General features: G+C 37.0%; 1 protein-coding gene across 1 annotated transcript in view; it reads left to right on the top strand.

Moving 5' to 3' along the window:
- Positions 1 to 22,819, top strand: part of FRK (fyn related Src family tyrosine kinase) — a 128,317-nt gene that overhangs the window by 90,854 nt on the left and 14,644 nt on the right. Inside the window, exons 3-5 of the mRNA XM_066248022.1 lie at positions 14,947 to 15,110; positions 16,811 to 16,979; positions 21,745 to 21,903. Coding sequence (XP_066104119.1) covers positions 14,947 to 15,110; positions 16,811 to 16,979; positions 21,745 to 21,903 — 492 coding nt within the window. The remainder of the gene's footprint in view (positions 1 to 14,946; positions 15,111 to 16,810; positions 16,980 to 21,744; positions 21,904 to 22,819) is intronic.

Below are 22,819 nucleotides of genomic sequence, written 5' to 3'. Positions count from 1 at the left end.
AAAGTTTATCAATTCTCTTTATCTTTTTAAAGAACAGACTCTTGTTTTCATTGATGATCTTTTGTATTGTTTTTTAGATTCTATTTTATTTGTATCTATTCTTATCTTTATTATTATTTTTCTCCTATTGACTCTCCTAAGAGGAGTGTCAAACCTCCTGTGAACCGAAACCCCACAACCTATTTCATTGTTAAGTAGTTCATTTCATCAGAAATTCTTTCTTATGTTTAGTAGATGTGTCATTTCATTTGATTATTTATTATTTCATTTGTGCATGTGTTTATTTCTACAAAAGGTTTTAGGTTGGCTTACATTGCTGAAACAGTATAAAATAAAGTTAAACATAAAAAAAGACAAAATCAATAGAAAAGATCTGAGAGAGAGATCTTGCTGAGCCTATAAGGGTAGATAATTATCACAGTGTAGAAATTAGGTTAGCTGGGGGTTCTCTGGACAATAATGCAAAAGGGAATCAGTGCTTTTCATTGACTTATATAAGAAGAAATGCATTATGATTTCAAACATGAAGTTTAAAGAGATGAGTTCTTACAGGTCTTTATATAAAGACTATCAAGTATTATAACAGACAGTGTGGACATTATCTCAGGTGGTTAATTCATTAATTCCCTCTTTAAAAAAAGCTGGAAGCAATATGTATATGTTCTTATTTTAAAGTCACTATGCTTTTATCACAGTTGGTTTGGAAAACAGAGTAAGATAGTAAAAAATCTGCCAATATAACACTATTTTTATGTTGGCAAATTTAATCATTTCTGTCCTTATGCAATTACAGTTTTTACTAGAAACCCCAGGACATGTGAACTGCCAGATGTATTCTCATGTTTGCAATTATATTATTCTTTTAATTTTGTAGCCCATTAACTTCACTTAACACATATGTTTTTATCTTATTACTTCATAATTTTTATGATTATATTTTTAACCTCTAAATTTTCAAATTTATTACAACTTAACAGTCATTTAATGGTACAAAAATACTGCAGTTAACATCCTTACAGCTTTTTCTATATTGGTGTAAGGTGGTATCTCATTGTAGTTTTGATTTGCATTTCTCAGATAGTTAGTGATGATGAGCATTTTTCCATATATCTGTTGGCCATTTGTATTTCTTCTTGGGAGAAGTATCTATTCATGTCCTCTTCCTATTTTTTTTTTATTGGATTGTTTATTTGTTTGTTGATGAGTTTTGTGAGTTCTTTATATATTTTGGATATTAGTCCCTTATCTGAGCTGTTGTTTGAAAATATCATCTCCCATTTAGTTGGTTGCCTAATTGTTTTGTTGACAGTTTTTGGTTTTTTTTTTGCTTCACAGAAGCTTCTCAGTCTGATGTAGTCCCATTCATTTATCTTTGCCTTTACTACCCTTGCCTTTGGAGTCAAATTCATAAAATGTTCTTTATGGCCAAGGACCATGAGTTTAGTACCTATGTTTTCTTCTATGTAATTTATTATTTCAGATTTTATATTTAGTTTTTTGATCCATTTTGAATTAATTTTTGTGCAAGGAAATAAAGTGTAGTTAAGTTTCATTCTTTTGCGTGTGGCTTTCCAATTTTCCCAGCACCATTTATTGAAGAGGCTTTCTTTTCTCCATTATATGTTTTTGGCTCTTTTATCAAAGATGACTTGACCAAATGTATGTGGTTTTATTTCTGGGCTCATATTCTGTTCCATTGGTCTGTGTGTCTATTTTTCTGCCAGTACCATGCTGTTTTGATTATCATGGCTATGTAGTATAGTTTGAAGTCAGGTATTATAATGCCTCCAGTATCTTTTTCCCCCCTTAGGATTACTTTAGTTGTTTGAGGTTTTTTATGGTTCCATATAAACCTGATAATTTTTGTTCCATTTTCTAAAAAGATGACATTGGAATTTTGGTGGAAATTGCATTAAATTTATAAATTGCTTTTGGTAGTATGACCATTTTAACTATACTTATTTTTCCTATCCACAAACAAGAAATATTTTTCCATTTCATTGTGTCTTTTTCAATTTCCTTTAATAAAGCTTTGTAGATTTTAGTATATAAGTCCTTTACATTCTTTGTTATATTTATTCCTAGGTATTTTATTTTATTTTTTTGTTGCTACTGTAAAAGGGATTATTTTTTTGAGTTTTTTTTCTGAGGTTTTATTGTTGGCATATAAGAAAGCAATAGACTTATGTATATTAATTTTGTATCCTGTGACCTTACTGTATTGCTTTATTGTTTCTCATAGTTTTTCTGTGGAGTCTTTGGGGTTTTCTATATACAGGATCAGGTCATCTGCAAAAAGTTAAACCTTTACTTCTTTTCTGATATAAATGCCTTTTATTTCTTTCTCTTGTCTGATTGCTCTGGTTAGAACTTCTAGCACTATGTAGAATAGGGGTGGAGAGAGTGGGCAACCTTGTCTTGTTCCTGATTTTAGAGGTAAAGTTTTCTGTTTTTTACCATTTAGTATGATGTTAGCTGATGGTTTGTTGTAATGGCCTTTATTATGTCGAGGTATTTTCCTTCTATACTCATTTTGTTGAGTGTTTTAAACATAGAAGGATGTTGTATTTTATCAAATGCCTTTTCTGCATCTATTGATAGGATCATATGGTTTTTGTTCTTTGTTTTGTTGATATGGTGTATTATATTAATCATTTTACGTATGTGGAACCATCCTTGTGTTTCTGGGATGAATCCCACTTGATCATGATGAATTATATTTTTGGTGTGTTGTTGTATTCAACTTGCTAGTATTTTGTTTAGGATTTTAGTATCTGTATTCATTAGAGATATAGGTCTGTAGTTTTCTTTTTTTGCGTTGTCCTTGACAGGTTTTGGTATGAGGGTTATGTTGGCCTCATAAAATGTGTTTGGAAGTATTGCTTCTTCTTCAATTTTTTGGAAGACTTTGAGAAGGTTAGGAACCAATTCTTCTTTGAATGTTTGGTAGAATTCACTAGTATATCCATCTGGCCCCAGACTTTTATTTTTGGGGCGATTGTTTCTATTTCCTCCCTGCTTATTGGTCTATTTACGCTTTCTACTTCTTTGTGATTCAGTCTAGGAAGATTGTATTGTTCTAGGAGTTTATCCATTTCTTCTAGATTGTTGAATTTAGTAGGATATAATTTTTCATAGTATTCTGCGATAATCCTTTGTATATCTATAATATCTGTTGTAATTTCTCCTCTTTCATTTTGTATTTTGTTTATATGAGTCTTTTCTCTTTTTTCCTTAGTGAGTCATGCCAGGACTTTGTCAGTTTTATTGATCTTTTCAAAGAACTAGCTCTTTATTTGTATTAATTTTTTCTATAGTTTTTCTATTTTCTATTTCATTCATTTCTGCTCTAATTTTTATTATTTCTTTTCTTCTGCTGGTTTTGGTTTGCCTTTGTTCTTTTTCTAGTTCCTTAAGATGTGATGTTAGGTTATTTACTTGGGCTCTCTCTTGCTTATTCATATAAGCATGTAATGATATGAACTTCCCTCTTGTTACTGCTTTGCTGCATCCCAGAGATTCTGATACGTTGTGTTGTCATTTTCATTTGTCTGTATATATCTTTTGATCCTTTCTTTTATTTGTTCTCTGACCCATTCATTTTTTAGAAGTATGTTTTTTGCACATTTTAGTTGGTTTGTTTACTTCTTTTTTGAAGTAAACATTCTTTTTAATTCATGTTGATTTTAGAGAGAGAAAAAAGAGAGAGAGAGAGAAACATCAATCTTTTGTTTCACTTACACATATACCTATTGTTGATTCTTGTATGTGCCCTGACCAGGGATTGAACCCATTTCCTTGGTATGTTGGGTTGATGCTCTAATCAACTGAGCTACCAGGTCCTGGCATCAGCAACATTCTAGTTTCAAAGCCTTATGGTCAAAGAATATGCTTTGTATAATTCCAATCTTTCTGAATTTGTTGGTGTTGGTTTTGTGGCCCAGCATGTGGTTTATTCTTGAGAATGTTCCATGTACACTGGAGAAAAATGTATACTTTGACATTTTGGGATGAAATGTCCTGTAAATGTCTATTATGTCCATTTATTCTAGTGTTTCATTTAAGGCTGATATTTCTTTATTGATTTTCTGTTTGGATGAATGATCTCAAGCCATCAATGTTTACTGAGGTTTCTAAGTATGATTATATATTTTTTTGGTTTGCACTTTTAGATCAGTTAGTAGTTGTCTTATATATTTTGGTGCTCCTTGGTTTGGTGCATATATATTAAGGAGTGTTATGTCTTCTTGATACACTGTCCCTTTATCATTATGAAATGTTCATCCTTGTCTCTGATTACCTTTGTTATCTTATAGTCAGCATTGTCAGATATGAGTATAACTACTCCTGCTTTTCTTTGGATATTATATATTTGCTTGGAGAATCATTTTCCAACCTTTCACTTTGAATCTAATTTTTTCCTTATAACTTAGATGTGTCGAAGGCATCATACTGTTGGATTTTGCTTCTTGATCCAATCTGCTACTCTGTGCCCCTTTATTGGTGAGTTCAATCCATTTGCATTTAGTGTAATTATTGACACTTGAAGATTTCCTATTGCCATTTTATATACTGCTTTCTGATAGCTTTGTGTCTTGTTTGGTTCTTCTCTTTTGTTATTCTGCCATTTGTTTTTGTTTGGTGGTGTTCCATACTTCTATCTTCTGTTTCTTCCTTTTTTAAGCTATGTGTTTCAGTAGCGGCATTTTCAAGGGTGGTTACCATTAGGTTATTAGAAGAAAAATTATCATATTGATTAGAGTCCATTATCTCATAAGTGCTTCTGTACTCCATCCTCCTTTGTTAGTGCTGATCTTTTTATCCTCTCCCCTTTTATGTTATTGTTGTCACAGAGTATCCTTGTTTTTATTATGGTTTTGTTAAAAATTTATTACTTGTAATTTTGTCTTGTTTTGTTCTTTGTATCTGGTTGGTACCTCCTTTAGTGTTTCCTGTAGTGAGGGTTTTCTGGTGATAAATTCCCTCAGCCTCTGTATGTCTATAAATATTTTCATTTTCTTTTTATATTTGAAGGATAACTTTCATGAATATAGTACTCTTGGTTGGTAGTTCCTCTCTTTCAGTACTTTAAATGTTGAGGTCTACTGTCTTCTGGCTTCTAGAGTTTCTGCTAAGAAAGCTGATGATAGCCTAATGAGCCTTCCTTTAAATGTTATATTCTTCTTTTCCCTAGTTGTCTTGAGGATTCTTTGTCATTGATTTGTAATAATCTCATTACAATGTGCCTTGGAGTAGGTTTGTTTGGGTTGAGGTAACTCAGCGTTCTGTTTGCTTCTTGGATTCAAGGCTCTAACTCTTTCCACAGGCTTAGAAAGTTCTCATTGATTATTTGTTTCAACATATTCTCCATCTTCTTTTCTCTCTCTTCCTCTTCTAATATACCCATTATTCTTATATTGCTCTTCCTGATGGAGTCAGACAATTCTTGTAAGGCTATCTCATTTTTTAAAATTCATGAGTCTCTCACTTTTTCTCTCTGTAGTATCTTTAGTTGCCTGTCTTCAGTGTCACTGATTCTCTCCTCTATCTGGCTTATTCTATTGGCTAAGCTTGTTACCTTATTTTTCAGTTCGTGTATTGAGTTTTTCATTTCTGTTTGGTTCTTTTTTATAGTTTCAATTTCCTTGGTTAAGTACTCCTTTTGTTCATTAAGTTGTTTTTTGAGCTCACTAAATTGCCTTTCAGTGTTTTCTTGTATCTTATTAAATACTTTTAGAGCTTAATTTTGAATTCTCTGTCATTAAGCTCCAAGGTTTCCATGTAATTGAGATTTTTTTCCTGGGGATTTTTCATCATCTATCTGAGCTATGTCTCTGTCTTGTATATCCATATTTGATTTTATTTCCTTTATGGCATTTGTGGGTGATATTGTTAATAACCCCAATAAGAGATAATTATTCCTTTTTCTGGTAGGGGGTGCTGCACAACAAGATTTGCCTCTGTGAGATTCTTGGGTGACCTGTTAAGGCCTAGTTGTCACCTTTGTAATGATGAAGACAGAGTTGTCACATTGGTGGTAGGAAGGGCTTATTGCTAGGGCTTTGCAAATTTATGATACCGGCACTGGCTGACCAGGCGTCCTCCAGGGCCCTCCGCCACATCCCCACAGAGCAGGGGATCTAGTCTCTGGGTGCCCCCATCTCTCACAGGAGAAAGCAGTCTGGAGACCTAGTGTAGGGGGTTTTCCACCACTGTTCTTTTCACAGCAAGGTGAGCAATGAGGAACCAGGAAGCTGGGGTAACAAAATCCAGTCCCTCCTCTGATATCACTCTAAGCTCTCCAAGCACAGCCCTGGGCTGGGCCGGGGCTGTGTGCCACAAGCCGGTGTCCCTGAGTTTCAGGAGCAGCTGTGACAGAGATCGAAAATCAGGGGCTTCCTGTCTACACATGCTAAACTCCCTCCGGCAACCTGGTGCCCAAGCTTCAGAGCCAGTGACACGCAGATCCCAGATCCCAGATCCCAGATCAAGTGGTTCTGTCACTACAAGGCTAAACTGTGCTGGTTGGGCGGGCAGATCAAGCGCGCCCCAGTGTCCTATGGGCTGATCTTCACAAGCTATTCGCCTGCAGTTCTTGGGAGCTTGCAACTGGCTTCGTGTGCACTCCATTCCTGTAATAGCTCAGCCCTGCAATCACGGGTGCAGCAGACACTGGGAAGCGGCCCTGCTCCCCATTCTTGGTCGCGGCTCCTCGCTGTGCTCCTTCCGCCCAGCCTCTCCACCCGGCTCCTCCGGGTCTGAGACAAAGCCTGCGCAAACAGTGCCTCCTTCCCTCAGGTCCCTGAGGAAAGAGAAAGACTCAGTCCTCTGGTATTATTTTTTCTTCTGTTCTTTGGCCCGCCTTCTTGAGCAATCATAACTTTGTCTATCCAGTGTGTGTATATTTCAAGTTCCTCTGGGTTTTCTTCTCTGCATATAGTTGTAGAATTTGTTGAAATTTCAAGGGGAGAGAGGAGGAGTATCTCTCAGGCCACTATTTCTCTCTGTCTATCTGTAAGAGTTTAATTATATCATCTTTGGCTATAAAGATATTTTAGCTGATTGCCTGGATCACTAACCATCGTGGAGACCTCAGGATGTGAGACCTACCAGATGTTTCACCAAAGAGATTTTTAGTCAATTTTATGACTCACCTAACACAGTCATTCTCTTAATAGGTCTTCACTTAACTCAACATACCAGTTTAACAGTAAACTTACTGACTGATGTCCACAGCACACTGAATATGCATGGCTGGGAGGCAGGAGCCCTAGAGGACCCACTAGTTGAGTTGTATGCATAAAAGATTTAATTTTGTTTGTCCCCTTTGCTTTTAGTAAATTTTTTTTCCCAGAAAAAGAGAGACAACTCTTCTACCTGCTATACTTTAATATTTTAAGACAGATATACTTTATTTTTCAAAACTATTCATGCTGGCATCCTGCTCTATTTGCTGTAGAACAAAATATAGTGTAAAATATGTTTCTTGAATTATGTTTTAATGGGAGAGACAATATATAAATAATAACTCAATTAAATGTTATTTACTTAATTCAGTGTAGACTCTCCTTAACATGATTTCTGAGGCAATGGTATGGGAGGAGTTATAATGATTATTTTTGTAATAGGTTTAAAAGTACAAATAAGCCTTTCACAGAGAAACCAAAAAAGGGGAGTTTACAAGTACAGGAGTTCTCTCACACAGAATTAATAGCAATTTCTTCACTTCATATGTTTGGTTGCCACTATGTTATGTAGCCATTATTGTTTAAAGACTGGAAAATTTTACTTTGTAAGTGGTTCTCTTTTGCTGACAGTGCTATTTGATAATACTGATATTCAAATATAGTACTCACATTGCACATTTCGATATATCTAGCATCCTTTGTGAATAATGACACTCAAACTATCCCTGTGGGGGTATAGAGATAAGATCATTATTCTCGTTCTCTAGATAAGGAAACTTAAATGAAATTCCTTGCTGAAGGTCAAAGAACAAATCACTGGCAGAATAAGATTAGGGCAGTGAGTTCTTGATTTTCAATCCTTTGCTCAATCATCTAAGTCATATTGTTTTACTCAGTGTGGGAGCAGATTATTATCAGTCAATCGGAATACAGCTGTGCCCAAGTGATGCCAGAGGAATAGCTGAAAAATGAATACCAGCTCAATCAACCATTTGTTTATCTGTAATTTGCCAGACCTTGTTATACGGATATTTTTCACTGAGGTAGGTGGTCTCTGTGTGTTCCAGACACAGACTCTAATTTTATACATATTGTATTCAAAATTTAATTTTTGGAAGTTCTGTTTTTTTAAAAAAAACTAACTTTGGTATATTTTGGATTTCACAGTGATTTAATATGTCCTGAATAATATGTTAGCAGTGCGGTAGAGTGGGGACAGTGCTCTTTGAAATGGCTGTTTGATGCCTCTTATAACACTCCTTGTACAGTGGCAGACAAACCTGTTTTGACCATGAAAGATGATGTAAAATAGTATCAATGTAAAATAATATCTCAGCACTAGGAGAAAGCTGGGCTTCTAGACCAGCCATTGACTACTTAAAAGAGCATTTAGGTCTTCAAATAGGACTGAAATCACAAGACTCAGTTGATATCACATGAATTCCCCCAGAATCAGTTACTCTGAATGTGAAGGTGGCTAAATAATCAGGTGACTTGTGCTAAGGTCTGTATAGAAGTTTATGGGCAGAAATAGTTGAGTTCTTTCAACATTCAACGAACCTTTACTGTACTCCTTATACATACTTACCTATATCTCTGCAATGTATCCTGATTCTTGGACATGTTCAGGTAGGATAATCAGTTCACAGGTGAAACATTTTTCCCTAGGTCAAACAGCATACATGAGAGTCAAGATGTAAACTCAAGCCTGACCAGATGGTGGTGCAGTGAATAGAGTATTGGACTGGGATGCAGAGGACCCAGGTTTAAAACTCTGAGGTCGGAGGCTTAAGTGTGTGCTCACCTGGCTTGAGTGTGGGGTCACTGGCTTGAGCCCAAAGGTAGCTGGCTTGAAGCCCAAGGTTGCTAGCTTGAGCAAGGGGTCACTCAATTCACTCTGCTGTAGCGCCCCCCCCCGCCCCCCCTCCCCCGCTGGTCAAGGCACATATAAGTAAGCAATCAGTGAACAGCTAAGATGCTGCAGTGAAGAATTCATGCTTCTCATTTCTCTCCCTTCCTGCCTGTCTGTCCCTATCTGTTCCTCTCTCTGTCCCACTCTGTCTCTGTCACACACATAGGCAAAAGATGTAAACTCGGAATGCATGGCCTTTTAGCTCGGTTCATTCAGTCATGATACTACTGAGTTTTTTGATGGATGATTCCATTATATTTTATAGTTTGCCTTGTTCATTATTTTTTTTGCAGTTGAACTACTAAAATGCTTAACTAATTTTAACTCACAGTAATTCACGATAAGAATGACACAAGTATTATCATTCACTTCTGGTCTATAGAATTTAGAGTAGCTTGAGTGCAATAATAAAGATTACAGTGAACAGAAAAGGAAGAGAAAATTTATTTCTCCCAAGTTCTAGATGCCCTAGATTTAATCTTTATTCAGAATGTCAATGCAAATGTGTGGACTTACTACTAACAAATTAAAACTGCTTAACAAAAACCAATCATATATTTTGGATTTGATTACTCAGGAATACAGTATTAAAAAGTGCCTTCATCCTGACTACAATGTATTGAATTTCCTTCCTATAGCTTCTATAGTCTAATTTTTAAAGTACATATATCTTTCAGCCTTGATTAGATAGAAAAGATGAGTGAATCACATAGAAACACCCTGATGTCATAGGGATGGAGTAGTTATTTCTGTGTTACATTACAAAAAAATAAAGAAATGGGATATAAACATGAATGACTGTACTCTAATAGTATTTATATCCTGGGGATAAGTTTGTTTTCCTCCCTTTAAAAGTAAAATGCCTGGGAAGTCTTGTCCTGAAAGTGTCTGTAGAATTACCTATTTAATATTGCAGCTGACATTTCGCTTCAAGTCCAATAGTTAGTGACATCATTCATTCATCTGGCAGATGTTTATGTTAGTTGTTACCTTGTGCCAAGTTCTAGGTAGGTATGGGATTAAGACAGCAGAATCTCAAGGTGGGTGGGGAAGGCTGGTTCTGAGGATTTAAGTTGAGACCAGATGGAAGGGATTGGTTACTAGAAGAGTTATAGGAAAAACTTTCATGTGGCCTATAAGGCTCTGAGGTGAGAATTAAGAAAGCAAGCAACAATCATTTAAAAGTGTTGGAATAGTAAGGTGGAAACTGAGGCTCAAGGAGATGGACATGTACTAGTTAAGTTGTAACTAGGGTATCCCATCTCTTTCTATAGCCTTTTCTATTAAACACAATCACTTTTATTATGCTTGATAACTCTGGATATATTATATAGGATTGGTTTTATAATTGAGAGTTAAAACCTTTATCTGCAAATAGTAGGTAAACATTTATTAAGCTTTCTTTGTAATCAATGTTAATCATAGTGATTTGCATCCCTTATTAAGAAAATCACAAGGAGTACTTTAACCCTCCTGTCATATATTGACTTTGGTCTCTAGCTTGGAAATCACTTGGTCTTTTGTGGCACACTAAAAAGGAATTTCTAAGTTTATATTTAATTTCCATGTAGTCAGTTTGGAACCAGATACTGTTCATCTTGTTTAAATATGATAATTTATTTTATTGCTTTTCATCATTTCCAATTATAGACCTATTGGCTAGCTATACATCTAAGCTATAATTTGTGCACTTTTCTTTTTGATAAATGGTGAAGATTGAGTTATCAGGGCAATAATTTATATGAATTGCAGGTATACTTTATTTTTAACTACCTTTCTACTTTTAGTATTTTTATTACTTTGTGGAGAAATGAATTGGTGCTAATATTGTTTATAGCTCCCTTTGATATTTTGTTAGCCTTTTAATCCATATATAGGAATTTGCTATGAACTTAGCTCTATATCTTAATAAAGCCCTTTTATTTGCTGATGATTATATAGGCCAATTAACATTATCCCAAAGTCAGTGGGAATGGTCACTTGACAAATCAGAAAGTACAAGGATGTGTTCCAGATACCTACAAAATTATATTAAAGAACCTCATATTGCTTTCAGAAGAGCTAAATATACTCCTGACCTTTATATTATATTTTAATGTAAAGAGCTGAAAGTAAAATAATTTTCTATATGTGGATGATACAATTTTTTCAGTTTTACTGAGGTACAATTGACAAAATTATTAGACATTTAAAGTGTACAACATGATTTGATATATGTGTCCACTATGAAAGGATTTCTCCATTGAGTTAATTAGCACATTCATTACATCACATTTTGTCTTTTTTTGTGAGAACATTTAAGTTCCATTCTCTTAGCAAATTTTAATTATAAATACAGTATTCTCAACTATAGTCAGCATTTTATATGTTAGATCCTTAGATCTTACTCATCTTATAGCTGAGAGTTTGTACCCTTTTACCAACTGGCCCCTATCCTTAGCACTCCCCAGCCCCTGGCAACTACTACTGTTTACAAACTATTTCTATAAATTCAATTTTTTTCTTTCTTTATTTTATTTTTTTTGTATTTTTCCGAAGCCAGAAACGGGGAGGCAGTCAGACAGACTCCTGCATGCGTCCGACCGGGATCCACCCAGCACGCCCACCAGGGGGCGATGCTCTGCCCATCCAGGGCCTCACTCTTTTGCGACCAGAGCCACTCTAGCACCTGAGGCAGAGGCCACAGAACCATCCTCAGCGCCGGGGCCATCTTTGCTCCAGTGGAGCCTTGGCTGCAGGAGGGGAAGAGAGAGACAGAGAAGAAGGAGAGGGGGAGGGGTGGAGAAGCAGATGGGCGCTTCTTCTGTGTGCCCTGGCCGGGAATTGAACCCAGGACTCCTACACACCAGGCTGATGCTCTACCACTGAGCCAACTGGCCAGGGCCTATAAATTCAATTTTTTTTTTTTTTCATTTTTCCAAAGCTGGAAACAGGGAGGCAGTCAGACAGACTCCAGCATGTGCCCGACTGGGATCCACCTGGCATGCCCACCAGGGGGCGATGCTTTGCCCCTCTGGGGCATCGCTCTGCCACATCCAGAGTCATTCTAGCGCCTGAGGCAGAGGCCACAGAGCCATCCCCAGCGCCCGGGCCATCTTTGCTCCAATGGAGCCTCGCTGCGGGAGGGGAAGAGAGAGACAGAGAGGAAGGAGAGGGGGAGGGGTGGAGAAGCAAATGGGCGCCTCTCCTGTGTGCCCTGGCCGGGAATCAAACCTGGGACTCCTGCATGCCGAGTCGACGCTCTACCGCTGAGCCAACCGGCCAAGGTATAAATTCAATTTTTGAAACAACATTACTTATATAAATGATACCACAAAGTATTTGTCTTTCTCTGGCTGGCTTATTTTACTTTTCACAATGCCCTCCCATTTCATTCATGTTGCAAATGACAGAATTTTTGTCTTTTTAAGGCTGAATAATATTCCATTATATAAATATATAACATTTACCATAATAACTTTGCAGACTGCAATAATTCAGCTTACATAATTATGTAACACTTGGGGATCTGATCTTCCATTTGTCCATTTTTTTCATACTTTAAATATTGATTTGTGACATGCATAATAAAAATGTACAATTCATAAGTTTAGTCTGATATACATTCACAAAGTGAACATACCCATTCAAGAAATACCAACACCCCAGTTTGACTCTTAATATCAGAAATTTTGCTTGTTTTTATGTCTTTAATGAAATCGCATAGTTGTGTTTGTGAGATTCATTCATGTTATTGTGTGTATTTATACTTTGTTTATTTTCAGATCTTCATACTATTCCTCTAGACACATATACTGCAATTTATTAGTCCATTCTACAGTTGATAGACATTTAGATCGTTTCTAGGGGTTCTTACCAAAAATGCCACAAAAAATATTCTTATAGAAATGTTTTGGTGAATATATTGTGCATTTTTGTCTATTATATACTTTGGAGTGGAATTACTACATAATCAGTCTGATTATGTTCAACTTTGTAGATCATGGCAGTTTTCCAAAGTGGTTGTAAAAATTATAGGTTCATCAATTGTGCAGAGAGAGAATTCTAGTTACTTCACTTCTTTGTCAACACCTGATATTGTCTTTTTTCTTTTTAAATTACAGCTATTCTTGTGTATGCCAATTATTTGTATGTCAGTTGCCCTCTTCAGACCTTTTGCTTTCTTTTCATGAGAGCATTGCTCCAGTTTGGTTATTGAAACATAAGTTTCTGTATTCAGAATATTTATTCCTGGAAATGCTGCTCAGTACTTGTCAATAATTTTGCTAAGTGCAAGAGTGGGTATAAAAAGCTTCAGTAAATATTTTGAATGCAAAAAGCCTGATTCACACTAATTTATAGCAAAAAAGGTAATTAATTGACTCTTGTAGCTAACAAAGGGCTTGGCTGGTTCCTAGGGTCAAATTTCACTTTTCCTGTTTTTCCACTGAGCAGCCTATCTTAGAGCTCTTTCTTCAAGGGCACAAGAATTTTTATAGTAGCTCCAAACTCCCAGCAGTTAAACAAAAACAAACAAACAAAAAACAAAAGCAAAACAACAATAGCAAATTTCTTCCTGTATTTCCAGAGCTCGCTAGTACAAGTCCTGGAATTCAGTCTCTTGGCTCGGACTGTGCCTTTCTTGGCTCAGGGTTGGCTCCAGGTCCTTCTGAACCTCATGCTCTTAGAGGAGCAATGATTCTTCAGGAAATATTGATGTGCTTCTACCAGAGGAGAGGACAATGGTTAGTGGCAAGCAAAAACAACAAAATATTCACTACCAGTCATGTGACTTAAAAACCATCAAGCAGTCTATAATTGTAGATGCTACAGGATTTATCCTTGAGTTAGGCAAAACTGCTAGAAAATTATGCATAGGGACTGCATCATTTTAGGCCCTGTGGAACTGCTTTTATCAAAATGTGCTAGGATGTTCAAGTATAAACGTGCATTAAGAGACAATATAGGCCCTGGCTGGTTGGCTCAGTGGTAGAGCGTCGGCCTGGCGTGCAGAAGTCCCGGGTTCGATTCCCGGCCAGGGCACACAGGAGAAGTGCCCATCTGCTTCTCCACCCCTCCCCCTCTCCTTCATCTCTGTCTCCCCCCCCCACCCCCCCCACCCCCGCAGCCGAGGCTCCATGGGAGCACACTGGGGATGGCTCCTCGGCTTCTGCCCCAGGCACTGGAGTGGCTCTGGTCGCAACAGAGCTACGCCCGGAGGGGCAGAGCATCGCCCCCTGGTGGGCAGAGCGTCGCCCCCTGATGGGCGTGCCGGGTGAATCCCGGTCGGGCGCATGCGGGAGTCTGTCTGACTGTCTCTCCCTGTTTCCGGCTTCAGAAAAATACAGGGGGAAAAAAAAAGAGACAATATAATGAATTGTCCTGCAGATTCCTTATATTATTGTAGGATAGTACTGAGGGAACTGTTTATTCTATTTCAGTGTCCCTATTATAAGATTTAATGGGAGAAAATTATTCCTAGTCTTTGTGTCAAGAAAAATTGAACTGTTTCTAAACACCTTTTGTGATTTCATTTTATAAATGTTGGAATTTCTGAAACTGATAATGTTTCCTCTTTGCATGCTATAATGATAGAATCAATTTTATGGATTGTTTTAGTCAAATATACTACACGTCAAGGCATAGCTTTTTAGTGCTAACTTCACACCTTTATTTTTAGCTTATATTTTATTTAAATTATGATTTCACAACTGTTTTTTTATTCTGCTATATGCCCTTTGTAAATTTCCTGAAGTCTTTTCTGAAATAAAATCGAAATAAATATTATAGATTTTGTGAAGACCTTCTTCCATGCATTGATACTATCACCACAAAATAAGTAATGATAGCACTTATTTTGGGTTCCAGTTTTAGATAACAGGGTTGTGAAACACTACCGAATCAGAAGACTGGATGAAGGGGGCTTTTTCCTCACTCGAAGAAGAACGTTTTCAACACTGAATGAGTTTGTGAGCCACTACACCAAGACAAGTGATGGCCTGTGTGTCAAACTGGAAAAACCATGCTTAAAGGTGAAATGCTTTCAAGCTGTGTTCATTTATTTTTGAAGTTAATTTTTTCCTCCCAGGTATTGTATATTTTTCATGTGCTATGTCAGTTCAGGTAAAACGGTCAAAACGTTCATTTGATTACCTAAGGTGTGGATACGTAGACCATGGCCCATGTGCCAATACTGTCCCTCTCTTACTTTTGTTAGGAAGTCTTATTGGGGTACAGACATCCTCATTTAGTCACAAATTGTCTTTGCTTTTTTACTGTAATAACAGACTGTAGTAGTTGCAATAGAGACTGTATAGCTCACAAAGCCTAAAATATTTACAATCTCATTCTTTCCAAGAAAAGTTTGCTAGCCCTCCAACCTAAGGCAATCACTGAAGACAGAAAATATTCATTCTTTGTACTAAGAAATTAATATGGTATCCTGCCATTGAAGCACTTTTTAACATGGCTAGAGGGAAAAAAGTGCTGAATATAATTATTACTTAGATCTGTTTTTAAGAATATTAATATGAAATTACTAGGTTTATTATCCGGTTGAGTTGTCTGCATATAGATATCATTCTAATAGTTTGATTTTTTTTGACCTGGCCTGTTTGATAAGAAGAGAAAACATTTATAGACTATATGTACATCCATCATTATTTAGTTGTTGGCATGTTTTACCTAAATGTATTTAAAGTTATATACTGTAGTGGGAAGACCCACTTAGAGTCCAGGTCTCGTGTACAGTCAGTGTGATAGCCAGCGCTGTGGTTTACACCTGCATGATTGATGAAAGCTTCGTGGTGACACCCGATCAGAATTTTATGGAGAAGTAGGAGCTGAAAATTTTTATCTAGTATGTATAAAATATATGGAGTTAAATTCTGCCAAGTTAATATATAATTTTGGTATAAGTATATATACATCTTAGATAATACAGGAATGTACAAGAGTACCTGAGTTCATGCTAAGAAATAGCTTACAAAGACATCGCTTATATACAAATCTTATATACAAAGATATGGATTACAAAATGCTCAGTTTAACCAATCTTGTTAAATCCACTGGGGAAACGGGTTTATGATGAAGCATAGGCAACCTTCTCTGCACTGAAGATGCTGATGACTCAGTGGAGGAGACAAGCTAAACTTCCAATGGTAGATGTGAGCTAGATTGTGAGCTCGAAGAGAGCAGTGGCTTTGCCTTTTTGGTTACAGAATGGAACCTAGCAGGTGCTTGAAAATGTTTACTTATTAAATGTATAAGTAAATTAATGAATGAACAAGTAATTTTTGTAAAAAGATGAAAATTTTAGTTATGTAAAAATAAATGACACATATAGTAAATGCTACAGGCCAAAGAGTTTAGGAAGTAGTTGTAGATGAAGTAGAAACTTAAATTTGGCCTTAAAATTGGAAAGATTTAACTAGACAAAGAGGCAGAAAGAAATCATGCCAGACCTGTGTAAGGGAGGGTCTGCGTGTGGGGTGGGACAGAGGGACAGCAAGTGCTTGCATTAACAGGATTAGAGGGGAGGTCAGCTTGGAAAGGTAGTTGTACAGCTCTGCCACAACTCCTTTCCAGTTTAAAGTAATTAGAATAAAATTTATAGTATTTTGTTTTTTAAAAATGAAGTCTCTTTTTAAAAATACAAAGACAATAATTTTCATTCAAAAAATTGTTAAATCCTTTTTTTTTTTACAAGTATTCTTATTATTCTGTGACACAGATACAAGTCCCCACTCCTTTTGATTTGTCATATAAAACTGTGGACCAGTGGGAGATAGACCGCAACTCCGTGCAGCTGCTGAAGCGATTAGGATCCGGTCAGTTTGGCGAAGTGTGGGAAGGCCTATGGAACAATACTACTCCAGTAGCAGTAAAAACGTTAAAACCAGGTATGGAAGTGAGAACATCAAAAGTTCTATGGCATATGTTAATTATTATAAGTTCAACTTGCCACTGTTACAGGTCAAAGAGGTCACAGGAGAGTCGATGTAGGCACCAAGCAAATGCTGCAATCACTATCTCTGGCCCAGGTACCATAACTTGTGGCCAAGGCTCTGGACTGTAATTTGAGAGCATGCTCCCTGGATCAGCTAAGTCTTAGTAAAACCCCAGTGAAGGGTTTCAGTAATGCATCTGTTCTTTTCTAGGGTTAAAATCCAACCCTCCAGTGTCTCTCTTCCCTTTTTTTCTGGAGTTAGTTAAAAACAAAAACAAAAACTCACCTACTTAAAAGAATCAGTGGAACCCTGGAGTTAGTTAAGGAATGACTATTTTGTTATATGCTAAATGTGTATGATCAAAAGGCAAAATGGTCCGTCTAAAAGACCTCCTGTTAGAAACCGTATGAACTGGTTTTCCTTCCGTTCTCTTTTTCCCTGTAGCGGAAATTAAAAATATACTAAAATAAATATTTATTCAGGCAGATATTATTTCCTTCCTTTTAAAGGTGAGATGGGAGAATTTAGAGAAATTAAGTAACTTTCCTGAGACTTACTAGTCAAAATCTTGAATAAATTTTTAAAAATACCCTATGCTTCAGTTTTATCATTTGCAAAATAGAGTTAATAGAAGTAAGGCCAACCTAGCAGGGTTGTTATGAAGATTAAATTAGGTCATTAGAGGAAATGCTTTACATAATGTCTAGTTCATAATATATGACTAATAATAATAATAATAATAATAAAATAATAGTTACGGCCCTGGCCGGTTGGCTCATCGGTAGAGCGTCGGCCTGGCGTGCAGGGGACCCGGGTTCGATTCCCGGCCAGGGCGCATAGGAGAAGCGCCCATTTGCTTCTCCACCCCCCACCCTCCTTCCTCTCTGTCTCTCTCTTCCCCTCCCGCAGCCAAGGCTCCATTGGAGCAAAACATGGCCCGGGTGCTGGGGATGGCTCCTTGGCCTCTGCCCCAGGCGCTAGAGTGGCTCTGGTCGTGGCAGAGCGATGCTCCGGAGGGGCAGAGCATCGCCCCCTGGTGGGCAGAGCATCGCCCCTGGTGGGTGTGCCGGGTGGATCCTGGTCGGGCGCATGCGGGAGTCTGTCTGTCTCTCTCCGTTTCCAGGTTCAGAAAAATACAAAAAAAAAAAAAAAAAGAAATTCCTTTAAAATAATAGTTGCAAAGTTAGTAAAAGGTAGGGCTAGAATCTGAACTCATGTCTACATCTACTGCATCACACCCCAGGGAAGCAGCATTCTATGAGGGTGCAGTGTTACTGTAGCAGTACATGTCTACTTTCCTAATAACATGAGATGGAATAATAACCTAAAGCTAGAATATAATTAATTCTCTGGGGGACTTCCATTACTTACCTTGTTCATAATTCTTAAAAGTTAAAAAAGCCACCAGGTGGCAGCACTTGAACACTTGGGCGCTGCAGCTGCAGGCTGGCAGGTTAGGAAAGCATCATGGTTCCCAAACTGCGTGGAAGCGCAGGGTAGACCACATTGAATTCATAGGGTGTCACCGAATACTTAGAAATTCTGAAGTAAACACCTCAAATGCTGCACGAACTGCTACACCGGAAGATAATTTGCAGCTTCAGCATTAGCTCATGTTATATTTCTTTTGCTGACATTGTATCTTTGTGAAGCAGGTTTTTGGTGGTTGCTGTGATCAAATGCAAGATCCACACAAAAATCAATGTGGAATAGGAAGTGTAGGCAGCAGTGTTCTATCTGCTTCCAAGACTTGAGAAATTGTGCAGTGCCCAGTAGATGCATATATCCTGTTAGTAATAATTTGCAGCTAATAATAAAATGAAGAAATTATTTCTGTTAAGACACAAATACTTCTTAAGTTGTTTGAATTTAACCATGTAACCAATAGGACTGTTAAGTATTCATTTTGGCTTAAGGGCATCATGAAAAAGTTACTGAGGCAGTAAGTGTGCCATGAACTGGGTAAGTCTGGGACTCCTTGATATGAAAGTTAAGAGCATAAAGTTTGTTATAGAATAAACCCGAGTGTGAACTTGGCTCTGCCCTCTGTGACTTTGGACAATTTTTTAACCTTTTTGAATCTCCTCATCTGGAAGTGGAAATTATATTAGTTTCTACTTCATTGGATTTTATAAGGACAAATTGAGTAAATTTACATCAAATATGTGCAGTGAGTTCTTAACAAATGTTAGCTCCAATAGGCTGCTGACAGATGTCCACTGATGTCCAAATCCACTAGTGCAGGAGTCGAGTCTCAGCATTTACATGTGCCACATGGAACAGTGGAGACACACTGTTACCTGGCCAGGTGCCATATGGGTATTCCAGGTGAGGGCTATCTATTCCAGCACCTGAGATTTTCACAGTCACTGTATGTTTACGATTTTGAATCCTAATCTTGTTGACAGTTGAGACTAAAATTTAATGTCCGATCCAATTCTTTTACAAAAACAAGCAGCTATCTATCTATCCTAACATTGCTCTTCAAAGAAGGCCTCTGGAGGTGAAAAAGAACCAAAAAAAAAAAAAAATGTCAGACTTTATATATTAAAAAATGTGCCATAATAGTTTTCTTTCCAACAGGAATAATTATTATTGATTTACAGTGTAATAGCAACAAGCAGCTTTGGTGATTGGTTAAATGTCTTCACTTCACTGGGGCCATTAATCAATCATAGCAGCTATTTGTTGCTTAGCAGACTACCGAGCAATAAAGACGAGCTTGAAATCAACTCCCACAGTAACTTTGACAGGCAAAGATTAATATTTAATGTTGCATTACAAGCGGAGTTGGGATGGGTCTCCTTTATTGTGCAGCTGATCGGTGGCAACCAGAGTGGCCAGCTTCACCTGCAGTCTCCTGACACACTGTGGTTTTAGCTGTTGTAGACAGTCTGATTTGGCAATGATTTGAGTAGCCTGCATCCCGTGATTCTGATACCCACTAAAAACATCGACATAGGAACATTTTGTATATATAAATTGTCTGAATAGTGATCATATTTTCTGCTATCATTGGAAGCTGCATGAGTCAGATTATTTTTTCAGGGTGGGAGAGGAACCCACTATATCCATATTTGACCATAGGCCAAACTAATTTTAACAACCAAGAACAAAGCCCTCTATTATGGTTTGAGTGCCTCTTTTATATTCAGCTCCATTTTGCTTCTGTGATTCAAGGTTTTAATACAATTTGATTATATGGAGCAAACCAATGGTGGGGATGAAATTGAGGAAGCTCAGTAAAATGTGATGTTAAAGAAAAGAGGCCTTTTCCCATTATCTTCCTTCTTTAAGTCCTTGCCCCTTCCCCTCCTCAGTCAATTACTACACACAAATTGTTTGGTTTACCCCAGAGTATGCATAATAATAATAATACAATAATGGTCAACAGTCATAGAATACATATGTACCAGGCATCGTTATTATCCTGATACTTATTTTATGATGTCAGTGAGATTCTTAGCCATGTTTTAGAGATGCAGAAACTGAAGTTCAGAGATGTTTGATAACTTGTTAAAGATCACACAGTGAGCCAGGATTTGTTCAGTCTCTGGAATTTGATTATGCTTGGGTTCTGAACTTCGAGACTCTCAAAGGGCATATCAAAGGCTAGACTGCCTAAATGCTTTATGTGAAATGATCTGAAGGACACACATAACTCTTCTTAACTCCACGTTAGTAAACAAGTCAGAGTGTTACCTTAGAATGTCAAAGCTTATCCCCATGCTTAGGTTCAAATATTAGTTGTGAAGACTTCAACCTGAGAGGATGATGAATAGCACAGGCTCCTTGAGCATCAGGGGAAATCTTTGCACTATCCATAGTGAATACGGAAAAATGAAATTGTACTATTTCTTCAGTTACAGTAATACCTATGAAACATCATATCATATGAGAAGTTAAAGATTTAAAAATTACTGGTGAAATGTAAATTTCAGGTATCCTTCTTCTTAGATTTTATTTGACATGGCAGTTTCCATGATGAGTCAGAGTTGAACCATTTAAATGCAATATAGTTGAAGATGAGTCTTTAGATTGGCCCTCAGTACTGTCTCCCTTATTATTTGATCAAGCAATTATTATTCTGACTGTGGAAATATTAATACAGGAGAAAATGTTGAATACAGGTTTTAAGTTAGACATAAAAGACTGGTGGAAAAACCCTAAGTAGTTTTGGGGGTGACCTTTGAATATTTTCTACTTTGTCTATGCAATATGTCCCTACAGATTGAAGACATAAATATGGACGAATATCATTTCTTTAGGATTGTTCTCCTGCTGTTCCCACAGTGGGTACCAAGGACAGGGCAACTTTCAGTCCTCCCTGGACCCTGGACCAAAAAGCTCTGGCTGCAGTAATTAAACAGTCAGTGTCCTTCATCCTTCATGTTAGTAGAATGTCTTTGTGTTCTTAAGATGCCTGCCTTGTTTTATCAATTAGACTGTCAATCTCTCCGTTTTTCTTTTTCATATGGACCCGAATCAACCTTTTTTTTTACCTATGGGTAAAAAACTGCACACCCTGATGCACCAGCCCATCAATTATTAGGTTACCCTGGCTGAACTGATTCTCTTCTTTGATAAACCTCAAGATTTGTGACACTGATGCTCTTTACTGAGAGGCAGGAAGCAATCTTGGTGATTCCTACCAGGCTGCTGTGGGGATCAGAATGCCTCAGTAACATAAAGTGATTTCCCCTTCTTCTTGTTTCAGGTTCAATGGATCCAAATGACTTCCTGAGGGAGGCACAGCTAATGAAGAACCTAAGACATCCAAAGCTTATCCAGCTTTATGCTGTTTGCACTTTAGAAGATCCAATTTATATTATTACAGAGTTGATGAGACATGGAAGTCTGCAAGAATATCTCCGAAGTAAGCTGAAGACTTAATAAAAGGGGAAAAAAAGAGTAATTTAGTTTTTAGCAAGTCTTATAAATGTCAATTTAGCAAGCTTTCTATAACCCAAAGGATATTTACTATGTGTGTATCTATGAGAATGAATGTCTTCACATTCAATTGCTCAGCTACTCTTTAATAAGATATATACTGTGTACTCAAAGGGAGGAAACATATTTATGTAGTGGAAGAACAAATTGTTCACCATAGACACATCGAAGTACTTAAGTGTAATGTGGAAAATTGAAGAATAGATGTTTTGCATGATGCTTTGTTTCCTACAATAACTAATTAAACATTATGAGTCATGGACCAATATTGTCTATAGCTCAGAATTAGGGGACATAAAATACTTTTGGAAAAAGAGAGGAAGATGTACCCTCATTTTTTTTTCTTTTCCAGTGTTTGATTACATTGTACTTGTTGGTATTTAAAATACTTCCACAGTTAAGCAACATTAGACTTTTTGGACTAAATTGCAGATATTTACTATTGCTTTATTTTTATATCTGCATCCTATAGTCAGAGAGGATGCAGATATAAAAATATCTTAGGGCATTTTAAAATTTGGATGTTTATTAAGAATAATTTTATAAGCATCAATATAATAAACCTTAAAATGAGATGTTCAAAGTAGTTGAGATCAAGTACTGAGAGAATACAGTTGACTCTTGAACAATGTAGGGTTGTGGGTGCCGAACTCCTATGCAATTGAAAATCTGTATAATTTTTGACCCTCAAAACTTAACTACTATAGTTGTCCTTCGGTATCCACCAGGTTCCAGGACACTCCCCCACCCCTGCCAAATATCAAAATTTGCAGATGCTCAAGTCTCTCATGTAAAGTGGCATAGATCAATGCATCCAGTCAGACCTCTGCATCTATGGACTC

Source organism: Saccopteryx bilineata, chromosome 12 (genome assembly GCF_036850765.1).
Source record: "Saccopteryx bilineata isolate mSacBil1 chromosome 12, mSacBil1_pri_phased_curated, whole genome shotgun sequence".
NCBI lineage: Eukaryota > Metazoa > Chordata > Mammalia > Chiroptera > Emballonuridae > Saccopteryx > Saccopteryx bilineata.
This window is presented reverse-complemented; position numbering and strand designations above follow the sequence as displayed.